At 34.8% G+C, this 25,719-nt stretch overlaps 2 protein-coding genes across 2 annotated transcripts in view; one reads left to right on the forward strand and one right to left on the reverse strand.

The window, feature by feature from the left end:
- LOC134536012 (golgin subfamily A member 4-like) overlaps window positions 1–5,737 on the reverse strand; it is a 41,107-nt gene extending 35,370 nt beyond the window's left edge. The window contains exons 1-2 of the mRNA XM_063375506.1: window positions 5,509–5,737; window positions 486–668 (exon numbers count right to left, since the gene is read on the reverse strand). Coding sequence (XP_063231576.1) covers window positions 486–668; window positions 5,509–5,532 — 207 coding nt within the window. The 5' untranslated portion in view covers window positions 5,533–5,737. The remainder of the gene's footprint in view (window positions 1–485; window positions 669–5,508) is intronic.
- A 479-nt stretch (window positions 5,738–6,216) lies between these two features.
- LOC134536013 (chromosome-associated kinesin KIF4) overlaps window positions 6,217–25,719 on the forward strand; it is a 38,209-nt gene continuing 18,706 nt past the window's right edge. The window contains exons 1-11 of the mRNA XM_063375507.1: window positions 6,217–6,422; window positions 9,274–9,511; window positions 10,472–10,794; window positions 10,975–11,078; window positions 11,685–11,893; window positions 12,454–12,629; window positions 13,978–14,181; window positions 15,388–15,875; window positions 17,206–17,350; window positions 17,620–17,841; window positions 25,098–25,277. Of these exons, the coding sequence (XP_063231577.1) occupies window positions 9,283–9,511; window positions 10,472–10,794; window positions 10,975–11,078; window positions 11,685–11,893; window positions 12,454–12,629; window positions 13,978–14,181; window positions 15,388–15,875; window positions 17,206–17,350; window positions 17,620–17,841; window positions 25,098–25,277 (2,280 nt within the window). The 5' untranslated portion in view covers window positions 6,217–6,422; window positions 9,274–9,282. The remainder of the gene's footprint in view (window positions 6,423–9,273; window positions 9,512–10,471; window positions 10,795–10,974; window positions 11,079–11,684; window positions 11,894–12,453; window positions 12,630–13,977; window positions 14,182–15,387; window positions 15,876–17,205; window positions 17,351–17,619; window positions 17,842–25,097; window positions 25,278–25,719) is intronic.

Below are 25,719 nucleotides of genomic sequence, written 5' to 3' on the forward strand. Positions count from 1 at the left end.
GAGAGAGAGGAAAAAAAAAAAAAAAAAACTATAAATTCAGCCACTTCAAGGTCACAAAAACTAACTAAACTTAATGTAAAATAATTTAAAGTAAGACTTCAGTGTATAAAATCTTAAATATATGTAAAATAATTATTTAATAGCCTTTTAGTAATTAATTTTAGGATGGTGATTTTAGTAACTGTGATTAACAAAAAAAAACTTTTTGCTTTTAATGTCACCCATTGCTATTGAGAACTTGGGTACACACATCACAGCTTTAGTATTTGCAATGTCTGAATTGTTATGGTGTTGAGAATATCATTATTCACCCTAGTGTACACATCTGACAAGCAGGGATAAAATTTACCGCAGGACTGGTGAAAATACAAAATTTGTTTTTGCTCTCAAAACATTTTATCCCCTTTTTTTTAAATGTACAGTATATGCTACTTATCTTAATTTACTCCCTACAAATTAAGTAATGAGTTCGAAAAACTGGTTACCTCCATTTCTTCACTTCGTAGCTCTCTAAGTTTATCCAGCTGTCTTCTCGAACTCTGAAGATTGCTCTCTGCGTCCACAAGCCATCGCCAGACGTGAAGCAAGCGTTCTTCAGGTCGCAAATTTTCAAAATCAAGCCCTTCTTTCTTGAACCGCTCTTGTATGTCAGACCATTCATCTTCAAACTACACAAATATTTCAAATTTATGTTAAAAAATGCATATATTTCATTTCACCAATACAAACTAGAGTAGAAATTTAAAGAATGAAAATTTTTAAATTAAATTTTAGTGGCTTGGAGTAAATTGATGGCGGAATAAATCGGAGCTAAAATAAAAAAAAATTCTTTTTTCAAACTTTCATATTACTTATTTAGCATAACGCAAAAATTTAAATTTTTTTGTGGCCACTACGATTAATATTTTTTTTTTTTTTTCGGCAGCAAATTGTGATGCTAAAATCAGCTTTTAACAGTTTAATTATTATATTTAAGATGTTTTTAGTTGTTTACTACTGATATATGTCATTTTTACATATCATAATGGTCATCATCATGTGGTGTCACTGACGACTTGTTGTTATTGGTACATTTATATTAAATGCTAACAACTAACAATATCATATATTTGGAATTATAAAATTATAGCATATTTTTCTTTTATTTTAATTCTATGCACATATTATCTTACTTCCTGCGTAGGCATTTGCATTATTAAATTATGATCACTGATGTTTCTATACTAAAAGGAACATAACAAAATTATGTATATCACAGGTTGTACCATAAGAAAGTCAAGCCAAGAACAGTTTATAAGACAATAAGTGTCGTAGTTTTCGAGCTATAAGCAATTTTTCAGATGTTTTTAAATATCACTACACACCAAATTATTAGATACTGTGCCTTAAAAAGTTTTGCTATGCAATCATAAATAAACCTCCTATTTATAACAATTCAACATAAAATAAAAAATGCTATTCTTATGGGGGAAAAATTTTTTTGCACCACTTACGCTGCAACAATATTTAATTGAATAACTGTAACCTTACACACTTTATAAATAATAATAATAATAATAATAATAATAATAATAATAATAATAATAATAATAATAATAATAAAATACTTTGCTAACTTAGCAAGTTATTTTCTTGGTAAATATGTAGTCGCGGTATATGCGGAAAAAAAGCTAAAATTCCAAAAATACTTTTATTCTATGCTCTTTCACTTCCTCTTTTCAAATCAACCGGCGGAGATAAGAAATTCCAAATACTTTAGGGGATATCGAATTTTTTAATTTTCATCACAATACCTGTATTCATGCTGCGATCACCATTGTTTCTGGTTTACAAGTATCTATTATGTTTCTTATTGGACAATTTTGTCACGTGACAGTTCCGTGATTGGCCAGTATTCAAATGAACCAATATGTGATTATTTATTTATTTATTTATTAATGTTTTGTCGGAAGTATCGCGACGTAGGTGAACGACTACATCATTTCCTTCTAATGGCAAAAGAAAATGTACCCGCCTCCAACTTAGGTGGGTTTTTAACGTTTCAAATTTTAAAGTCTTATTTTTTATTTGGATATTGTTGCGCAAGTAATAAGTAACAAAAAAATTTTACGTGAGTTGTTAATGTTCATCATTTGTCCGGGTTTGTTAGGTCAGGTCAGTTACATTATAAATACTTTATAACTATAGAACCATTGAAATTAAATCATATTTTTAATGTACGCTTAGTTTGAAAGTATTCATAATGTAACTGACCTGACATAATCGACCATTTTAGTTCCTACTGTACATCCTTTGTCCCGGTTTGTTTGGTCAGGTCAGTTACATTATTAATATTTTAAAACTAAACAGCCATTAAAATTAATTCACATTATTTTTTATGTCCGCTTAGTTTGAAAGTATTAATAATGTAACTGACCTGACCTAATCGACCATTTTATTTATTACGCATTCACGAACACACGGCAAAATAACTAAAATGGCCTCGGTCTAAGGTTGTACAGGTGTTGTATTGCAAAATTAAAAAATTCGATATCTCCTAAAGTATTTGGAATTTCTTATCTCCGCCGGTTGATTTGAAAAGAGGAAGTGAAAGAGCATAGAAGAAAAGTATTTTCGGAATTTTAGCATTTTTTTTCGCATATACAGCTACTCTACATATTTACCATTTTCTTTAGTTAGCAATTTCAAATAACTTGTTAAATTAGCAACATTTTTAAAAAATTTATTTATAAAAAAGTACGACCAGTAAAATTTACCAGATTTAAAATATTATCTTCCAAATAATTCCCTCCTCCCACCCTAAAAGTATTGCATGTTTGATTTTATTTTGAATTGTTATCAATAGTAGGGTTATTTATGACTGTACAGAAAACATATAGTCACAGTAGGTAGTAATTAAGTGCAGGGTTGGAATTAAAAAACTTTTTAAAAAAGTCTGTAACTCGAAAACTAAGACACTTTTAGAATTTTGGTTTTTTTGATTCAGAACCTTGATGTTGAGTAATGGGTGTGTGGGTGTGTGGGTGTGTGTGTGTGTGTGTGTGTGTGTGCACATATATGTATGTGTGTGTACATGTATGAATTCAGCCCATTGTTTATTGATTTTGTTTAAAATTTACATTCCTAACAAGGGGAGGGCACAACCTGGGCAATTAACTTCGGGACGAGACTTGGTACATAGTTAGTACCCCTTTAGGGTGTTCAACCTTCAAACAAGAAAAGTGCAACAGCCAGCCAATTTTGAGAAAAAAAAAAACCTTTAAACATTGAGCTTAGCTTATGTATTAATAAGTATCACTTTGTCAGCAGCTGTTGAGCAGCTTAGTCAGTAGCGTTCTTGGCTATCACCAAGTCACTCAGAGTTCAAATCCCAGTTGCAATCACTTTGCTCGACACCTATGTCTGATTTCTACTGTCGTGTCTGGAGAGTCATTTCTTCCTTCATTCGTTTGTATAAATCTCCACATCATACACTAACTCTTTAGCACATCCCCAGACAAAGTAAGCGAGTGGAGTTAGGTCTGGGGAACGTGCGGGTTATGTGATGGGGCAAAGTCTTCCCATCCACAAGTTGGGGAAAACATTATGCTGTCGTTTTTGAAGACCATAGGACGATCTTCCTCAAATATCGACACGTCGCTTCGTCAATTTTGGGAGATCAATCTGCAGGGAACTGAAGATAATTTTTCCAGTTGAGGGTGTCCGGCAAATAATGCAGTCCTATGAGGTGCCTCCTGATCACTCCTGCTCAGATGTTTACTGAAAATCTGGTTTGATGAGATGTTTGCCTGGTTGCATGTGTATTTTGGCCCTTTTGTTGTCAATTTTAAAGGCTGTGTTTGTTAAAAATCCACTCTTGATAAAATTTTTATTCATCCGTCATAAAAATTATCCATTTTCTACACTGCAATTGTCACTCTTCATCCCTTTCTACTAAACCAGAAACCAAGATAAATCCTTTGGGAAAAAGTATGAGGTGGCTAAACTCCACACATATTGTGGATCTTGAGGGATATACCAGAAAAAAAATGAGACAAAACTTGATTTTGCAAATGAGACATTGAGAGAAAAGCACTTTTTACTTGCCCATTGTTCAGTGGACAGGTAAAAAATGGTGCTTTGTGCTATTTTAAATGAATTTTACATGAGCTATCAGGATGGAATAAATGTCATAAATTAAATTTAACTTGCACCAGGGTATAGTGAAAAGGATGCCTTTCATCTGCATGGACCACAGACCATACCCACTTTCCATGCGGAAACAACCAGGTCACGAGCCACTAGGAAAAAGCACCTTCCTATTAAAGTAGCATGCTGCTGTGGTATTAGAAATAAGGGTGCCATATTTCAGTCAGATTTGTAATGTTTTTATTAACAAATAAATTTATTTGATAGGTAATTTTACTCTATTTTCCCCTTACATTTTTTACACAAGCTGAAAACAGTTTTATACCAATTTAGTTCCTTGTTGTAATAAACAATAACACGGAAAGTTTTTAAAAGAATCTCAACTTCTTTAACACTATTAGTATTTTTTTTAAATCAAGTTAAAGTTGATGTTTTTGCCTATTTGTTTCCATATTTACGAGTTCAGAACAAATTCTTTAGTCATTCTTTGTATTTGACACTGCCTTGCATATAGGTACGAAGAATTCATCAGGGAACACACACAAAAAGATCAAAGCTAAAATACCCTACAGAAATGCTATAAGGGATAAGAGGATTTACTTTGATAAAACTTAGTATTTTCTAAATGGGTTCACCAACACGCCCGCGTTCAGTTTTTATAACCCTCTACAAATCACCCTGTTGTTTGGTTGTACCCAGCTCTCAAAATTTAGGTGCATAAATTTTACCCATTCACTCTGGAGAGACGGTCGGGTGAGGTTATTAAAGGTAGTCAAGGGGAAGGAAGTGCTGGAGAATTTTGGAAATCAGGCTACACAGAGGATAGAGAGTGACATGAGACCACAAGGGGAAGATACCAAAAATTGAGGAGAAAATAAATGTACACACTTGTTTTTGGTAAGAATCTGCAGGAAAGTATTGGAAGTGAGAGGGGGCAAGAAAACTTACGCATAAACGAAAGGTTTGGTAGAGTAAACCTGGGAAAATGACTTCTTGCCACCGGGTGGAAGCCCAATAGCAAACTATTGAATTCAATTCACTTTCATGCTAAAGAAAGTGGCCAGCATGAAGTCAGCTTCATATTTTCCGATTTTGTTTCCTTACCGTTCTAAGAAGCCGCGCTGTCAAAGTATTACCTTAAAACATTTTGTTAAAAGATTTTATGAAGTCCTATTAACAAACTTTCACTCGAATCCCATTAACTTCTTTGAGCCACAGCCTATTGTCAATTACCGGTTCACAAAACACTTACAAAATTCCAAAATATCATTTCATTTTCATTTAATTTATTAGCGTCCTATATTTGACAGTACATATCATTGATCTGAAATTGAAATTTGATGAGACATTACATTTAAATACCAAATTTGAATTTCTTACTTGTTCTGTGTCGCTGGGATTCATTTCTCGTATTTACCAAGTTCGTGTTATTAAACTACTGTGAACTCCAGGACGGATAATTAGCGTCTTCATTCTTCACGCTGTTAGAATACGCATTAAAAACAAGTTCAAAACCAAACTTTTCAATTAAGTAAACACGCCCTTTCCTAAACGTCAAAACTCCCAGACCAGCTGGCGAGCCCAGTAATTTCTTTTTCTGCTGCAGAACAGATGTAAAAAAAGACACAATGAAAACAATAAATCATAGAGCAGGAAGTATTAAGTTAGGCTTAAAGTGAACATAACAATAGAAAATAGGGACTTTTCCAAATTGGTCGAACAATATATATTCAGAAAACTATAAATTAGAGCTTTACATTTTGGCACTATTTCGACTTAGTAATATTTTATAAAGCACCATCCTTGAAAAAAAGCCATTTTGGATTCAACAATTTTTAGATTATAACAATGTGTTATTGTTAAATATTTATTATTATTCTTTATTATGGTAAACAAGATAATTTAAATATATAATTAATGCTGGTTGTAGTTGGTAACAATCGTTGGCATTAAAAATATCCTCTTACTGTGAAATTAGTGGCGTTCGTAAAACCATAGAACAGAATTAATAAATCATACCAATTGCTGGCCACCTAGCGTATTATCTGTTGGCCATCTTAAGATATAGAAATTCAATTGTTTTTATTTGAATTTTCTGCGCAACGGTTTTATTGTTGACCGCGTTTGAAGTTCTTTGAATACTGTTTATAATTGTGAATTAAGGTTTTTATTTTGATAAGTGAGCAATATGTAACTAAACTCACACCTAATACAAAGTCAGGAGTTGAATAAAAAACTGCCTTAGGACGTTAATTGACGCAAGCGTTTATTTTATTACCAGTTCTGAAATACAAGTGAGTTTATATACCATATCATGTGCATGCATAACAAACTTCTTTCGGATTTCATTATGACTTTATTTCGCTGACATGTAAATGGCCTGTTCTGATGTTTTGTTTATTGGCCTGTTTGTGTTATTAGGCTTCTACAAAGATATTTACCCAGTTACAATTTTCATTTTTGATATGGAATTGTTTTTGGAGTGAAACTTCTTTGCTGAGGAAGCTACAATTTTTGACAATTCCGATCGCATGAGGGGAATTATTAAGTACGTGGTTTGGGAACCGGTAGAGGAGGAGTGTGCGTCAGCGGCGACGCCACTCCAATGCATGCACTAGCGGTCGAAAGGGTTATACGGTCGATGAAGGAGAGGATAGGTACGTAGTGTAGCATGCTCAATTCTAGTAATGGCTGGAAGGGGGAGACTGCAGAGGAGGGTTAGAAATGATTCAGCTGTGATGCAATGGAATTCACCTAACGTTGCTTGTGTTTGTCTACTCAGTTTTCGTGACCGCTAACGTTTGTCGCTATCATATTTATTTTATTTTATTTTAAAGTAGGTGTCTACAATTTATTATTTTTTCATTAGTGATATCCTCATCCTTTCTATTCTCGATTATTATCTTTTGTTTAAATATAAAATTACAAATAATTTATCTCTATCAATACCTAATAAGCAAGAAGTTTCACTTTTGTCACTCGTGGACTCCACACATAGACATGTTTAATTAATATCTTTAAATAATTTTGGTTTGGAAACAAAGTAGGTTGTAGCTTTTAAACAATATTCAATTCCTTTTGAAAAATTTGAATAAAGAAATAATGTTCATTTGGTTTTGGTTCTTATGATAGATGCTCACAACTACTTTCACAGTTCAAATGACAACATTCAAGACAGTTGTAAATTCCCTAATTCAAAGTTTACAACTCGATGTAATATAATTATTGTAATAATAAAATACCATACCTATAGAATACATTAAACATATAGAAAAAATTGAACTACAGATACAGTATGTTTATCGTAATTTGACTAAACTAATTTCACCAACCTTTCATTACAATTATGATCATGTAAATGTGCAAAAAGAATGTAATAACACATAACTAATAATACTCAGTATTAAAAATTAACATTTACTGTTTGCACAGAACATTTGCTTGCAATGCAAACAATTCCACAATTTTTTTTTTTACACGGGATGTTGAACATGATGAAAATATTCTTCCAGGGAAATTGTAAGGGTCGCTGCTTTTTCATAAAAAAAATTCCAAATTTGTACTAATTTATGAGAAATTATTTTTTATATGGTACATTAGGTAGCCTGTGCAGTGACGTGGCCGTTGCCATGTTATGCTTTATATAGCATAGCTGATACTTTACCACGAGAAATTGGCCTGATTATTGTCGCTGCCCTACCTTTTACTTGATACTAGTTGAAACTGATCCTGTGGTTCTCCTGAGATGCTGAGGAATATAGCATGGTTAATCATGTTTTCAAAAAGACAAGGATGAATAATGCCTGAATTTTATGGCCATGGCCAAGGCTGTTTTCCACCCTAATCAGTTTTCCACTCAGATTGTTTTTTACTTGAAATGGAAACTTTGGAAAACCACATGATCAAGTTGCAGCTAGTATCAAGTAAACAGTAGGGCTGCTACAATAATCTGGCAGCGGCGGCTACCGAATGTAACCTATAATCTTTAAGTTTCTCAGAAACCAGTTGGAATTTTTAATGTGGATTTCAAGGTGGTAGTATAAAAAAAAATTACAGTTTTTTTTATATAGAAAAGCCTTACGATTTCCCCTTTCCAGGAATTTTGTTACTCTAAAATATTTCTTCTGCCATGTAAATGAAATACTTAACACACCTATTGCGTTCTCTTTAACAATATGATTTTTAAAAATTCTTAGAATTAGGGGAAGAAATGAATTTTCAGATTTTATTATTTTATTTTATTTTATTTTGGTTAACACCTTGACCATTACCAAAAATTCTCGGATAAGCTGTGAAATGTTCGGAAGTAAGGATGCCGTTGCATGTTTTCAGTTTTATCTTGGGTAAATATATAGTTGGACGGTATTTGCGAGAGAAAAAAAATGTTAAAAATCCGAAAATACTTTTATTCTATGCTCTTTAACTTCCTCTTTTCATTAAACCCGGCGGAGATAAGAAATTCCAAATATACTTTAGGAGATATCGCCGTTCATATTTTGCAATACAAGACCTGGGCAATCACTCGACCGCCGCAATTTTTCTATTTTGCAGTGTGTCTGTGAATGCCTAATTAATTAAAATGGTTGATTAGGTCAGGTCAGTTACATTTTAAATACTTTCAAACTAAGCGGACATTAAAAATAATGTGAATAGTTTTAATGGTTGTTTAGTTTTAAAGTATTTATAATGTAACGGACCTGACCAAACAAACTGGGACAAAGGATGAACAGTAGGAACTCACGTATTTTATTTATATTTTTACTTATTACTTGCGCAACAATATCCAAATAACAAATAAAATATTAAAATTTGTAACGTTAATGACTCACCTAAGTTAGAGGCGGGTACAATTCCTTTGCCATTAGTAGAAAATGATGTAGTCGTTCACCTACGTCGCGAGAAAAAAAAAATTCATACTCGTAAACAAGAAACAGTTGTTTACGCCGCATGAATGCACAGGTGTTGTGATGTGAATTAAAAAATTCAATATCTCCTAAAGTATTTGGAATTTCTTATCTCCGCCGGGTTTAATGAAAAGAGGAAGTTTAAGAGCATATAATAAAAGTATTTTCGGATTTTTAACATTTTTTTTTGCAAATACCGCCGCCCAACTACATATTTACCTTATCTTGTTCTGTCTTGCAGTTGCCGAGCATGGTGGAGAACTTGGAAACGATCCAGGTGGCGCTGCGCATCAGGCCGCTGGTTGACAGCGAAGTGGGCAAGGGCTGCCAGGTGTGCCTGGAGTCAGTGGCGCAGTGCCAGGTCCTCGTCAAGAACGTGGACAAAGCTTTCACGTTCAACTACGTTTTCGGGCCCGACGACAGCCAGGACTTGTTCTACAACACGGCTGTGAAACACATGGTGTCGCGCCTCTTCAAAGGTGAGTCACTCACTGCAAGTCTGGAATTTTCAATTGAACGGTCGGCCCGGAGGGAAACGTTCGTGTAACTGCACGGAAAAAAAAAAAAAATTGTAATAACACATCTCTGAATGAAATTGTGATTTTTGTATATTATTAACATTTCACAATATGGGGTCATGAAAATTCATAATAAACATTTATGCATATCGATACAAATAAAGATATAAATGTTTGTTCGTTCAAAATATTAAATCCCTTAAAGTTCTTCACCGATGGTTTTGAAATTTTAACAAAACATTGCATTTGAATACGTATGTGATTTTACATACCTATGTCACACCTGTGACAAGTAAAAATAGATAAATATTACATAGATAGCTTAAAACATTGATTTTTAATATTTTCATTGCTATAGAGTGTTTATTATAATGCTGGACGCTTGGTGAATGTTTCTGTAACACTGAATCATCACATATGATTCACGCAAAAATTGAGTGTATTTTTATAGTCTTACTGATGGTGTTCTTATCAAGTTGGCAGGTATTAATGTGTGTGTATGTGTGTGTGTATATGTGTGTGTATTTAGAGAGATAGAGATGTACATATATATGTAGAGATAGAGTGAGATTGCATAGAGATACAGAGAGGTGAGAGATGCTTTGCATTTATGTATCTACTTCAAACAAATTACAAAAAAATAATTGATTGAGGCATTGCAACACATGTTGGGCATTGCTAGTAAAATAATAAAAACTAAGTAACTTATTGATAATTTTTTACACTTTTTTTTGGCACATTGTGTAAACATACACAAATTCACAATCCTTTAACTGAAATTAAATTTTGAAATCTGAGAAGCTTTAAAAGGAATTTTTTTGGTTTTCACATTGGAACATTTAGCTCTATAGTAATTAAAATATGTAATATTGGCTTTAGATTTGCCCATATATCATAGAGTTTCTATTTGTGTATTTGCAGGATACAATGTGACTGTGTTGGCCTATGGTCAGACGGGATCTGGGAAAACCTTCTCCATTGGCACAAGCTATATCGGTGAAGGTGAGAAAGGAGTCATCCCACGCGCTATCGACGACATTTTCGAACAAGTAGCGAAAATGAGCGACTGGGAGTTCAAGATAACTGTGTCCTTTGTGGAGCTCTATAAAGAGCAATTGTACGACTTGCTTGCGACGACGCGCTGCTCTATTGATATTCGGGAGGACGCGAAAGGCATAAGAATGCCTGGGCTGACCGAGATGGTGATTGGAACTCCTGAAGAAATGCTAGACTGCTTGGCTAAGGTGTGTGTGAAAATTTATTTTGTACTAGTTATTATTGGTTTACATGCATCAATTCAGTGCACATTTGCTGACTGCTGTAAAAATATTAATACATAAAAAGAAAACTAGTGTGTGTAATATATTTTTTTTTGGCATTGTCTTGTTGGCTAGTATTCCATAACTAAAACTGCTGTTTTTCAGGGATCGTCTGGAAGAGCAACTGGTGCCACTGCTATGAACGCACAGTCAAGCAGAAGTCATGCTATCTTTACCATTCATATTCAAATGACTAAACTTGGGGATATGTGAGTAGCTGAATGATTTCATTGCACATATTTGCACTTTCATGTCGGGTGAAAGACACCATGTCCATTTTTATTTTAAAAAATTTGCACTAAGTATGTATATTATTTTGATACTCAGTTTTTCTTCTAATAAAGAACAGCAAGCATAATGTGTAAAAGTAAGTAAGCAATTCATATTACTAGTGAAGAAACCTGATACTAATCAAAAACGTTCTCTCCAGAAAAAAAAGTTTTTCTGTAATTAAGTACTAGTGTTGTCATCAGTTCAAAATAATGGCAGAAACAGCTTTGAAACTATGTACGTATACTTATCATATGTTTAATTTTTTTTTTCACTGTGTCGATTAAGGCTAACTGTCAAAACTTATTTCTGTAAAGCCTATGTAAAACATGCGCAATTTATTTTTAAATACATACTTTAAAAAAAGTATTTTTACAGTACCATGAATTGTGGAAATGTACCTTTACACAAAAAATTGTTTCAAATTGTGTATATTTGTGTAATGAGCTGAGAATTATTAAAATGTTATACTTGTTCAGATTGGTCAACACGTTACAAAGTATCGAATCAGTGGCTAGTTTTTTGAGGCTGTTTATGGTTTGCAGGAACAACGTTTTGAATGCAAAATTCCACTTGGTAGACCTGGCAGGTTCAGAGAGACCGAAAAAGACCAAAGCCGTGGGTGACCGCTTCCAAGAAGGCATCAACATCAACAGGGGGCTTCTTGCGCTCGGAAATGTGATATCCGCTCTCGGCGAGGGCAACCACAACTACATCGGCTATCGCGACAGCAAGCTGACGAGACTGCTGCAAGGTTAATTCCAGCTATATTCGTTTCCATTATTAAATGAAAGATGAAGTGTTATTTTACTGTCGCATGATGTGGTTTGTTGATTTTCTTTGATTGTTTATTTATTGTCTTTGCATTTTTGTTGGTGCTCTACCTGAAATTCCTATTACTTCTTCCAGACTAATAATTTCTCTTTAAATTTGTTTTTACGTGTTCTTATCTTTCTGCCATATGATCAGAATATTTCATTTAAAAATAACTATTTTATGAAATTAAATTTATTTTGGCATTTGTTGTGTTTATTGCCTTTGTGTACTTTGAACTAAAGTTATAATATTTTTATAAATTAATGTTAATTGATGAAACAAGTTGCAGAGACATTAAACATTTAGTTCTAGTTCTGTCTTAAAGATTTAATCTGCTTGTTCAAATCAAGTTTCAGCTAATATGAATATTGAGTAACAAAAAATGTTGGATCAAGGGATAATTTTTTTTACTTTATTTTGTATTGTTAAGTGTATTTTATTTTTAAAGTAAAGTAACATAATGAATGTTAGTTTGAGCTGATATATTTTTTTGTTTAGACTCTTTGGGTGGTAATTCGCTGACCCTGATGATAGCCTGTGTAAGCCCGGCAGACTACAACCTCCAAGAAACCCTGAGTACACTTAGGTACGCGGACCGTGCTCGACAGATAAAGAATAAACCAATCGTCAACCAGGATCCTCACACTGCAGAGATACTGTGTCTGAAGAAGCAGGTTGGCATTGAAGCTTTTTATGCTTATCTCATTATGTAGTAGTGACTCTCGTGACCAACTATTACATGGCACTGAAGTTTAGGGTTTACTAGATAAACTATTTAGTAGGTTTCTAACTCTGTAAAATGGCAAACTTGAAACAAAAAAATTATCAAACACATCTATTAAATTTTGTGTTCTGTATTGAGCTCTTGTAACAAACTCATCACTGACTGGAGGTCGCCTTGGCAGCGGAACAGGCCCACAGGATGAAGTTTGAAAATCCTTCCTCGATATGCGTTGATTCGATAGTAATGCGATGTGGAGGAGATAAACGCTGGATCATCTGGTGAGTGGCGACATAGTTGCGATACCTGTCGCAGTTACCGCCTTGGCAGCACTTATCTGCATTTTTTCTGTGAATATTTGTGCGAAGAAGTCTGGAAAACTTGTTATTTGATGTTTTTCGTTAATTTTTTTTATATTTCCATACATCACAATGATTCTGTACCATTTTATCTGTGACTCAGTTGTATGAGTCATCATGTAACACATATTTGTGCTGCTTGAAGAGTAATATTCCAGAACCCTGCACTATTTGGAAGTGAAGTTGCAATTTTATCCAATTAAATGTTGAAAATTCAGTTATTCTGTGGTGATTTGAAGCATTAGGTTTTTTTTGTACACATTTCTCTAAAAGACTGTACATTGGCATTTAACAGGGGGTTGCATTTTAATTATTTTGTATTAGAATTACCGCAGTTGTGACAATGAAACTTTATTTTGGTACAAAATAACATATACGGTACATGCATGATTATAATCTCAGACTTGTGTCTCCCCTAATTTCTTTATTAAAAAGCATTACATTAGTCTAATTAAAAATCATACATCTCAAAAGAAGGAAAAGACTACAATATTTCATACAGGCAACTGACATATGATTTAATATAACTCTGTACAAATTTTTATTAACATCCGTCAAAACTTTTTAAGTAGCTCCCATTCTTCACGCCTCCTTGGCCTTCCTTGGAGCTTTCTTCCTGAGTACTTCAACTCCCAACATTTTCCTAGGCAGTCTCTCTTTTGACCTGGCCATACTATCTCATTCTTGCTTGCACCATGATCATGCCTTGCCTGGGAATAACTGTCCACTGTTAATCTGGAGGACCGAGGGCCAATTAGAGACCCTCACTCATAGAAGTGTCGGAATCACAGCCCACCCAGTCGAGACGACTCACAAGTCAAGCAGCCAGTGAACAGTTGGCATTTGCCCGAGTGTGTAGAGGATATTGGAGTCTATCCTGGAGGTCATTGAACCCGCGAATTTTCCGGGTCTCTAGTGATGATGTGTGGTTGCAATTGCCAGATCCAGGAACTGCGGATGCAAGTGGTGCAAGGGGACGGGCAGTCGTGCCCGCCCGAGCACCACCGCCTCGAGGAGGAGAACCTGATGCTGCTGTCGAAGATCCGGAACTTCACGGAGCAGCTCAACGAGCTGCTGAACCAGAATGTCCACTTGGTGGAGCGCGCCCACCTCGCGGAGCAGGCGAGGGCGCGGATGCAACTCAAGGCACGTGTTAAACCCTTCGACTTGCCTGCTATTCAATCAGTGTGTGTGTGTTTTTTTGTTACTTGATACTGTTGTGAAACAGGTTAGTTTTACCCTACTGAGATACCTGGTCGTTGCCCCAGTATTCCTGCTCGGTACGAGAGGAACCGCAGGTATGGGCCAACTGGCTCACGCACTCGGTCAAACGACCGGTGGTGCGAAGCTACCATCTGTGGGAACACGCCTGAACGCCTCTAAGGCAGTATTCCCCTCTTGAGAGAAAACGATAATTAAAAGAGTTCCTGAGCCGGAAGGCTGATGATGACTTTACTAGGCGGTTCCGTATGTGTTACGGCCGCTCACTATGCCCTTGTGAGCCACCATAGGATTCATTCGGCACAGCGTCCCTTTTGTTTCCGGTGGTCAACCACTAATGTGTGTTACCGTATTAACCCGCAGAACGAGTCGCACCAATAATTTTCGGCATAAAAATCTAACATTTTTATTGTAAGGATCGCCCTTGAATAAGGGTTGCACCATATATCTGTCTAATAGAGTTCTGAAGTCTGTACTGTGTCTCATTTTATTGTTGCGTAAGAAATACCTCGGCTTTTTTGTTTAATACAGGAGGGTGAGAGACGGCAGTCCTGTACCCACATCTCTCCCCCTCCCCCACCCCTCATATTTAGGGACCTTTACTTTCACTTGTCACGGGCTTAAAGGGAAGTTAGAAAGATGTGTGCATGGTTCGCACACAATATATCTACCCCTACAAGGGTGTTCCACCAGGAGTCTACTTTGTTTTCACCGAGAAAGGTTTCGCTCTTAAGCTTGCTGTGGTACCAGAATTATATTTATGTTTCTCGTTGCCTGTTATATTGCAGAGAACTGGGAGCGGGGACCGACAGATTATTATTATATACAGTAGAGATCTTAGTGTACCACTTAAATGAACAGGGAAACATTAATTTAACTTTAATTTTTTTTTTTAGTTCGTAGTTTTTATTAACTCCTATACACACATATTACTGATGTTGCCTTCATATATTAAAAAAAAAAAAAAAATATTATTGCTAATTCATCGTGTTAAAATAATTGTCGTAGATATGATTACCAACTATACATGTGAAGTTACGTTGTTTTAGTGATTTAAGTATTAAGAAATATATTTAGAATTCACTTATTTTACCAATGAAAGGAATTATAAAACGACGCGTCTGCTCGCAGATGACGGAGCTGCAGGCGGACTACGACCTCACGCTGGGGGGGTTGAACCAGAGCGTGGAGAACATGAAGAACTGCCCCGCGGAGTTCGCGGAGCAGCTGCGCAAGCTGAGCGTGGTCCAGCAGAAGATCAAGGACATGCAGGAGGAGCAGCAGCGGGACAGCGAGGAGCTGCTGAACCACGAGCTGTCGGCGTGCGGGCGGGCCAGCGGCGGGGGCCCCGAAGGGGAGGGCAGTGAGGAGGGCGACATAGAGGAGAAGCGCGGGGCGCACGTGGTGCAGCAGACGCGCCTCAACCAGGAGCTGCAGGAGCTGACGCGCGCCCTGGCCCTCAAGGAGGAGCTGGCGTCCAAGCTGGCGGCCAACGCCGGCCAGATGGCGACGGTGCGGGAGGAGTACGCGCTCAACCAGGAGGCCGTCGAGGCCCTCAAGCGGGAGAAGGAGCACCTGCAGCACGAGCTCAGCAGGGCGCAGGCGGCCAACTCCAGCAAGTGAGTGGTCAATGTGCCCGGTCCAACTGCCGATGCACATTCCGTAATCGATATGAGACCGTTTCAATACTTTTTCTAAATAATTTAATAAGTGTTAAGTCAGTATTTAAAAAAAAAAAAAAAAATTTTAAGAGACGCTTGTCCCTAAATGGGAAATTAAATATAATTTCTCGGAAGTAAAGAATCCAAAATTTGGAAATTGTTGACACACAAATGTTACTGGTGAACGTTCGAACTAGACTTGAAGCTTCCAAATAAATGCTCTCGTTACAGGTATGTACTGGCCAATGAACACAGCACTTACAAAATTACCATGTAATTACAAATTAATATAACACAAAGTTACAAATGAAAATTGACTTTTAAACAGTATCAAAATCATAACTGAATACAATTTGATCATGTATATTAGGAGAATTATGCTGATATTATTGAGTAATTAAATGAAATTTCACAAAAATATAAAATCAGAAATTACAAAGGAGACTTTTAAACGGTTAATAAACAAAACTTGAAAATCACACCTAAAGTATTTAAATAAGAAATTTATTAATTAGGAATAAAACAAAAACTCGGATGTTACACTCGGAATTGTAAAGAGTAATTAAGAAAATATGTTAGAATATTGAATTAGCAAATCTTTAATTATTTAAAAAAAATCCTTAACAATGGCATTTACTGATAAAAGTTTCTTAAAAAAAAAAATTAATTGCATGTCTTTGACTAGTAACGAATACAAATTTCAATAGAGCAAAATAAAAACAATTGTGATTTTAACACACTCCGAAATTAGTCTTTTCTCCTAAAATAAATTGGCTCTATGTAGTTATTTATATAAACTTGAATGTGTGTGTTCCTGGCAAAATGTAAAAAAAAAAAAAAAAATACTGTGCCAAATTAACGAACAATTAAAGAAGGCTCATTCCTAGACGTGCGCTTCGCCTTATTTTTGGGTTCCTAAATATCGCAACATATACATTTATACGTATTCGTTCTGTGAACTAAGTTTTCCAGATGAGTACATGATATGTGTTTTATTTACTTAATACATATACATTAAAAGAATAATATTTTAGAGAACAGTATTATAAGTAATAAGATAAATGTAAATTAGCCTAGTAAACTTAAGAGTTTGCCAGTGTTAAATTTTTTAATTTACTATTTTTATTCCAATATTTTTCTTGGACCCTTTTTCCTTGAATCCTGAATCTGTTATAATACTGTAGATTTGGTGGGTTTCGAGTAATTGTTAATGTTGTTTTGGTTTTACTGTGTCTGAATGAATGTAAGATGTATAATGATAGTGATTCATAGTGTCTTATGGTTGCAGGAGTGCAGAGCACTGGCGTAAGCAGATACAAGAGCTTGAGCATAAAATCAATGCTTTGAACAAAAAGATCTGTGATCAGGCTAAAGTTATTAAAATGAAGGAAAGGTCTGATGAGAAAATAAATACACTACAGTCTGAAATCCACGTAAGTTGTTGATTTAATTCACTTGTGTCTTACAGTGTTGTAACAATAGTTCTGCTGTTAATTGTCATTTGACTGGGAATTGTTTGAAGCCTATGCTGTTATAAATTGTAATAATTAACAAACTTCTGAAAATCTCCTTTAGAGCATTCCTCCCTCCCCCTTTATTATCAGTCTAGTTTTTACAGAAAGAGTCACATTCCTACATCAAGTCTTGTTATTTATAAAATGCTTTTGAGAATTTTGTTTTTAAAGTTTTGGTTCATTTTCAGGCAATGAAGAGTGCCAAGGTGCGGTTGATCCGCCAAATGAAGGCAGAAGGGGATAGGTTTAAATCATGGAAGCTGGAGAGGGAGAGGGAGCTGATAAAGTTGAAGGACCAGGACAGGAAGAGGCAGAACCAGATAGTTCGCATGGAGCGTCTGCATGCAAAGCAACAGAATGTTCTCAAGCGCAAGTTTGAGGAGTCTGTTGCAATCAACAAAAGGCTCAAGGTAAGATTTCATTACCTTAACAGGACGAACAGCCTCCAGAGGAGAGTGAAAGTTTATTTGGTTTTAAATGAGTCATCTTTATCTCAATAAACTGAGTTTGTGTTGTGAAAAACTCGAAGAATTGTTGCTATATGAATTAAAGGGCTTCTAAGTTTTAGTATGGTGTTAGCTCAGATACTCTGTACAGAGTATTTATGTACTTGCAGTGCAACTCTGTAGCAGTATGCCAATGTTGGTTATGAGAATATTATGCAGTGGCGAAGGATGTAAAAAAATGAGCCGATATATTAAAATGAGTTGGTAAAAGTGATTATAATGTAGAAGAAAAAATAAATTTATGATTTATCAGTGGAGGAAACGTTCAAAAGTAGGGATCTGCCTGATTTTCGAGGTTGGCTTCTATTCGGGTTAATAAAGTTTATAAACAGTCAATTTTTAAAAAAAAAAACTAAAATCCAGAATTTCACAATTTTTTTATTCAATCATGGTACCTCAATCTATATTGATGAAATTGACAGCACACTACACATAATTTTACTACGTATGTGTGTGTGTGTGTGTGTGTGTATTGTTATTATCACTGCTAGTGTGTGGTACTCTTGCTCTCGTTTGCTGGCCATCTGTAGATGGGTGATTCTACAATTATAGGATATTTCTGTATACCTAAAAATCAAAATGTCAAATTTGTTTTAAAATTTCCAAAAAAATAATTTTAATACTTTAAGAGGTACATAATTATGGCATGGTATCAGCAAAGCTTAAATATTTTTATATGTTTTTGTTTTCATTTTTGTATACTTTCACAACCATGTAAATGACATGTGGGCATGTTAATGACATTCATGAGCATGTGAATGATCAGATATACAGCAAATACAAAATTAAATGCAATTTGATTGATTAATATAAAATGTTTTAATTATACTCTGAAACAAACTCTTGCTAGGATTACTTTGAAATTTAGCATAAGTTTTTTACACTTTCACAAATTTTAAATTTAGTTTAACACTTAGGGTCTTCGCAGTACTTCACTACAGAGTTTATCAATTTTTGATTTTTCAGGCACTTTGAATTTGGTTGATGATGCTGGAATAGGTGGTTTGATCATGCACAAAATTCCTTCTCTTGGGTGTAGTTAACAAAAGTATTTTTTCAGAACATCTGGTGCTGCTGCCAAGTTCAATATTTTGTGGCACTTCATGATCTATCTGCAAACTTTCTTCTAGTGGTGCACCGATGCGGATACCGATGAATCGTAATCGGCAATTATGGGTACTTACCGATTAATCGTAATCGGCGATTATTTAACGATTACTTTGCCGATTATCTACGTCCCTGCGTAATTAAGTAGGTTTTTACCGTGTAATATTTTGTCACACATTTTAGGACGAAATACGGTAATATTTGTATATATCACAAAATTCATCTAACTCCGTCATATCAAGATTAGAGATATTTCGTTAAGTTTAATAAATCTCATTGCCTCGAACAATAAAAAATGCATTTTTCCTACACGTTTATTTACGTTTAGTCTTTTGTTCTGTCTTTTGTTTAGTGGCCTTGTACATTACCTATAGCCAGACGTAAAATAGATGGCACGCAATCAAAATACCACAAGCAGTTGCAGTGTATTCTATGAGAATCGATCTTTTCGAGTCAATAGTAGCGGTTCAAAATCGTGGTCCCGATACCTTTCAGAGTTTATCACTGCGTTTTACAAACTCGTTATGGTCGTCTTCTTTGTCTTCGTCGTCTTTGGTAACATATTTATCTGTTGTTGTGTTATTTGTATGTGACGTGAAAAATGAAAAAGTATTTATAATTTTATACATTCAGTCAACATTAATAAAATCACATGTGCTACAATTGGATTTGAGTCATTTTTATATAATTATAGTGAGATGGCGACTAGGGAGAAAAAAAGTGAAGTGTGGAAACATTTTTCTATAAACTCAAGTGAACAAAATATAGCAACATGTTTACATTGTTAAACGGTAATTTCTCGATGCAACCTTATGTGATAGTCAATAATAATGCTAGTTTTCCGCAACAAAAACTTACCCACTGTAAATTACAATTATTAGACTGTAGTGTCAAGTTGTTTACAATAACAAATATAAATAGAAGTTAATTTAATTTACACTTTGCAATGACTTAATAGTGTATTTTATATATTTTTATACTGCTATTATAACAGTATTCTCGATTTTACCTAACTTTGTTATTAAATTCACATGGGAATAAAAAATTTTGTGTGCATTATTACACTTAAAAAAATTTGTTCATTATAATCGGTAACTGAATCGGTATCTGCCGATTATTGCTCTCATAATCGGTAATCGAATCGGTAATCGGTAAAGTCATATCGGTGCACCACTACTTTCTTCCCTTGAATGGTGAGAGACAGTGTCTAAATCACTTTCTGGAGGTGAATCTTGCAAACCTTGCTTTTTCTTTCTGTATGCAGCTGTTTCTTTTCCAGTTTTTGCATTTGTTCCTCAGCTCTCTATGAGACATGTCCTTTACTAATTTACCTACACCTTTTTCTTTATTTTTTATGTACCCCTGCTTCTCTTTTAATTTATGTTGTTCATTTTTTGTGGATCTTCCCTCAACTTCTTTCTTCTCTCCCTTTCTTTCAATTTTTTTTTTTTTTTTTTTTCATTTTCTGTGAGCTTTTTTTAGGCATGTTTTCCACGTCCTGAAAAAAAGTTTAGTGTAGTGTATTGCATCCAATATAAAGTACATGGGTGATAGGACAAGTAAGAATTGATTGCAAATTTTTTTTATGATTAACAATGAACAAAATTATTTTTATTTGCACAGGTAAATCAAATGGCATTTGTAATCAGTTGTCATAAGAGGAAGGTTTACTCATTATTTGTAAATTAAAATACTGTTCACTTTTAATTTTATATACACTGTACACATAAAATCTTAAAATTGATATAAAAATGAAATAAGGCATTACATCCTTGACTCACCAACACATGCACACACACACAAAGCCATTTTTACACTTTATAGTACATAATAGTAGGCTACAATTGTGAAAATGTCATTCGCATAGCTTATAAGTCATTCACATGCCCAAATTTAGGCATGTGGATGACATAGCAAACCAGCCATGTGAATGACAAAATGGTTGTTTAATGCTTCTACACAAGCCAGTTTATAAGGCAACTATGTAAAAATTTGGCCAAATGCCTTCAACTGGAAGGTTTACCCAGAAGTATTACCCAAATTCAGTTATATTTCATATTTAGCTATTAAAATAAACCATGTTAATGATAGTAAATAAAAGCTCTCACCTTCAAAATGAATTAAAGTTGGTAGTTAAACACACAGTTCTTGAAATACAGTCAGCAACAACTTGTGCTAGTTAAGAAGAGACATCTATGTTGGTTTTCAGGCAGTGTAACCAGACATAACAAATTTCCTTTCTTAGTAAAAAAAAATTTTCTTTTCAGACATGTTAATGACCAAAAATCCCTAGGACAATCACTATATTAATTTTAAAATAGTTTTTTGCCCTTTCATAGTTTGTTTAGTCAATATTTTCTTTATAGCATCATTATAAATGAAAATAAATAATAATATTAACAGAAAACAGATAATTTCCAGTAGAAATCTGTGAGAATGTGAAAAATTACGTGAATGGGACAGGACACGTGAATGACATTTTAGGAATTTAAATTAATTTTTTTTAATAAATAAATATATTTTGGAGAATTAAATTTTTGAAAAAGTCATTATAAACTAAAACCTAACTGTGGGGGAAAACCAATATTATAACATTGTGTAATGGAGGCTTAAATTACTTTAAGACATGAATATTCCCATATTTGTAGAATCACCCAGATGTTTTCCTCCTATGGTACCGACGGAGGTGGGAGTCCATACACTGGTAGTGATAACTGATAACTGTGCTCTTGTTGTTACATGTAGTGCCCACCACTAAAGTCTATGACTGTTGGTGGGCATGTGACAAATTCCAAATAAATAAATATATATATATATATTAGTGATGTGCGAGTCTCGGCATCATCGAGAACGAGTCGAGACAGAAATTTTCTCGATCTCGTCTCGAGATAATTTTTTTGGCTCGGAATTTTCGAGAATTTTGTAAACAAGAAATAGGTTAGGTAATATAATATATTGAGGCAGCATTTTGCGTTGCGTGTTGAATTAATTAACATATCTTCAACTTAACGTAGATCGAATAAAATAAAATATACTTGTTACGATAGTATACACGATAAATTATTAAAAAGTTAAAAACGAACAACTTCCGTTCACAAGTCACTACATGAAACGGTAAACGTAAACAATGAATTGTGCTGTGGTTATCACATTAAATTACAGAAGAAAATTATTATTTTCCGTTAATAAAACCAACATTAAAGTTAAAAATAAATCATTTTCGGTATCAATATCAAGTATCAACGTAAAACGGTATGGTAAAAAATAAAAATATAAACATGACTGCAGAATTCTTCCGTGATTGCATTTTGTTTTATGGCCTTAGGTTATACACACGGCCAGCACAAGCAACATGATGTTTAAATTGCGGTCCGTATCGATAGTGACATATCGATAGTGGTGAATGTTCAGACTTTCATGATCAAGTACCGTCCATGGCTCAAGGAAACTGTATAGACTATGGAGTCAATAACGTATGTTTACATACGACAGTAGGCAAATAAACTGTTGAGTGTAAAGGTAAAGTTGTAATTGCAATTGCAATTGTGGATACTTGATAATATTATTGAATAATTATGTATGTTTGTCAGATTATTGAGTTTTACTTTTTTGGATCATATTATCCTGTTAACTAAAGTACAGATTTCTCGACTCGATTCTCGAGAATTTTTACATTGCTTTCTCGATCTCGTCTCGAATTCAAAAAAGTCTTTCTCACACGTGCCTAATATATATATATATACATAAATAAATAAATAAATAAATAAAAGCTTTTAGAACTAGTGATGGGTCAGGTTCCAATTTTCTCGAATCTGAATCTCGAACTCTTATCACAGAGTATCCTGAATTTACCCCTCAAATACAAATCTAAGTCTCAAACCATCATGTGCCAAAAATAAAATACATTAAGTAAAATAAATAAATAAAATATGTATTATTGAATACAGTTGTGCATTTAAATTTTCATTTCAGTAAAGTAAGTTTTTTTTATTTAAATACATATAATTTTACTAACATGTTAAAAGACATTTTAAAAGTACAATATTTTAGAAAGCTTTAATGAGATAAATAAGAAGAAAAAATTCAAGTAGACCTAGTAAACCTCAGTATTGTGAAAGTGGAAGTTTTGAATTTACTGCATGTACTCCAATTGTTTTTCTTTGCACCTTTTTCCCTCGAATATCATCTTTCAAATGCTAGATATACGAGTGTTCGAGGATCAAAACCAGCCCATCTTTAACAATAAAACATAATTATCTAAAACACCTGTGTGTTTGGTTTTTATCAAAGTTTAGATCATACAACTCATATTTTTATTTATTTATATTTACTTGCTCCAACACACACACATGTTCAGTTTTACCCTTTGTTTGATTAAAATTTTGCACACTCTATAACTTCAAAACAAGAAGAAGGCCACTGTTTTACATTAGTTTCAGGAAATCACCCTCATTATTTCTTTCAACCCCTCGAAGTAGAATTTTGGCCAATAGATGTTCAGTATCAAAAAAAAAAAAATTAATTACTGTCTGTGTCTACCTCTCTGGATGCTCCAGACAGACAGACATAAACCATTGTGTGTACTCTCAAAAGCTTTGCATAAAACATTGTAACTGTATAAAAAAAAAAGATGTTTTCTATCTAAATGAAATGTACAGAGCTGCATCACACCTACAGAAGCTTGTAGTGTCGTGGGTTAAGGGGGTGCCTCCCATTTCAGGTCATGATTTTGTATTTACAGTAATTACAGATCAGCGTGTAGACTTTTTCAATTGTTTAACTTTCACGAAATGAAAAATATATACAGCGCATACTTTTTGCATAATTAGCTTCCAAAGTTACATTTTTAATGTTATTGGGTTGTACAAATAAGGAGAATTTAATTTATCGAAAAAAAATGAAACTTTTTAGGTTTAACTGCAATGCCACCGGCTACTTCAATAAATGGTTTGGATTTATTTCAGAAAATATTAATTAATTTTAGCTGGCATTTCAAAATTCTCAAATTTGTCACGATTTTGACAGCCAAGTAACATGAAATGAGTTTTTGTGATAGAAATGCTAACCATATCATGAAGTAGCCAGTGGCATTGCAGTCAAACCTATAAAGTTTCAGTTCTGCAATAAATTAAATTCTCCTTATTCGTACAACCCGAAAACTTTAAAAAATGTAACTTTGGCAGCTAATTATGCAAAAAAGTATGCGCTGTATAAATTTTTCATTTCATGAAAGTTAAACAATTGAGAAAGTCTAAAAGTTGATCAGTGATTAATATAAATACGAGGTTTTTTTTTTTCAACCTCCGATTGGCTGTAATAAAAAAACGGGAATGAATTGGGAAATTCATTAATGTCAAAAGAAACATACATCTTTACTCTATTTTTCCACATAATCACCGTGCAGATTGAGGCATTTGTCGTACCGATGCACCAGCTTTCCAATACCCTCTGCATAAAATGATGCCTCCTGCCTATTCAGCCACGTTTTAACAGTGCCCTGCAGTGTGATTACAGTTTCATTTCTCCGTGGCATGCCCATTAATCGATACCCTAATCGCTCGTACACGAATCGACACGTCTCGTAGTGTTTACCCCCTTCCACCAACCGCCGTAACACAACAACTCCTTCCAAGATTTTGATGGGAAGTGTTTGATCACCCTCCTTACAGTCCGGATTTGGCACCGAGTGACTATCACCTTTTCCCCACGTTGAAAAAGTGGCTTGGAGGACGACGCTTCAACACCAATGATGAACTGCAGAGCACTGTTAAAACGTGGCTGAATAGACAGGAGGCATAATTTTATGTAGAGGTTATTGGAAAGCTGGTGCATCGGTATGACAAATGCCTCAATCTGCACGGTGATTATGTGGAAAAATAGAGTAAAGATGTACGTTTCTTTTGACATTAAAATAATTTCCCAATTCATTCCCGTTTTTTTATTACAGCCGATCGGAGGTTGAAAAAAAAATAACCCTCGTATAAAATCATTTTACTTGGAATGAGAGACACGCCCTTAACGGGGACGCGGACGCCGGGCTGTGCTGTGCTCAGGACGCCCTGGCGCTGCAGCGGACAGTGCAGGAGCGCCGCCACGCCAAGGGGGACGCGACGTCCCGCGTCCAGGCCTGGGTGTCCCAGGAGCTGGAGGTGCTGGTGAGCACCGTGGCCGCGGAGCACACGCTTCTGGAGCTGATCGAGGACCGCGGCGTCCTCACCGCCCAGCTCAACCAGGTACCTACGTCGCGGAGTCGCGGTTTCCCTTCGCCCGCTTTATCGCTCGGGACAAGACAACGTGTTGAATTGTGATGAAACAACACCAGAAATCTTCTCAATACCGAAATTCAAGTAAATTCACCTCTAAGCACTGAAATACTATGTATTAAAATCACGAAAATAATCAGCATTCTAAAGCGAAACTTAACTCTATTGACAGATACGTAATTTTTCAAATGTTAAATTTGATGAAATTAATTTATGTAGCATTCAGTTTATACCATATTTTATGGGGGGGGGAAATTGGGAAAAGTTTACTTTTTTTTTTTTAATTCTTGCAACTGTTATTAGATACTTAGATGCTCATTTTTACATTAGGACATTTAATATTTAGTACATAATGAAGAGTGCTTTTTCTCCTCTCCCCCCTCCCCCCCCCTTACCCACACACACACACAGA

The sequence above is a fragment of the Bacillus rossius genome, chromosome 10 (genome assembly GCF_032445375.1).
Source record: "Bacillus rossius redtenbacheri isolate Brsri chromosome 10, Brsri_v3, whole genome shotgun sequence".
NCBI lineage: Eukaryota > Metazoa > Arthropoda > Insecta > Phasmatodea > Bacillidae > Bacillus > Bacillus rossius.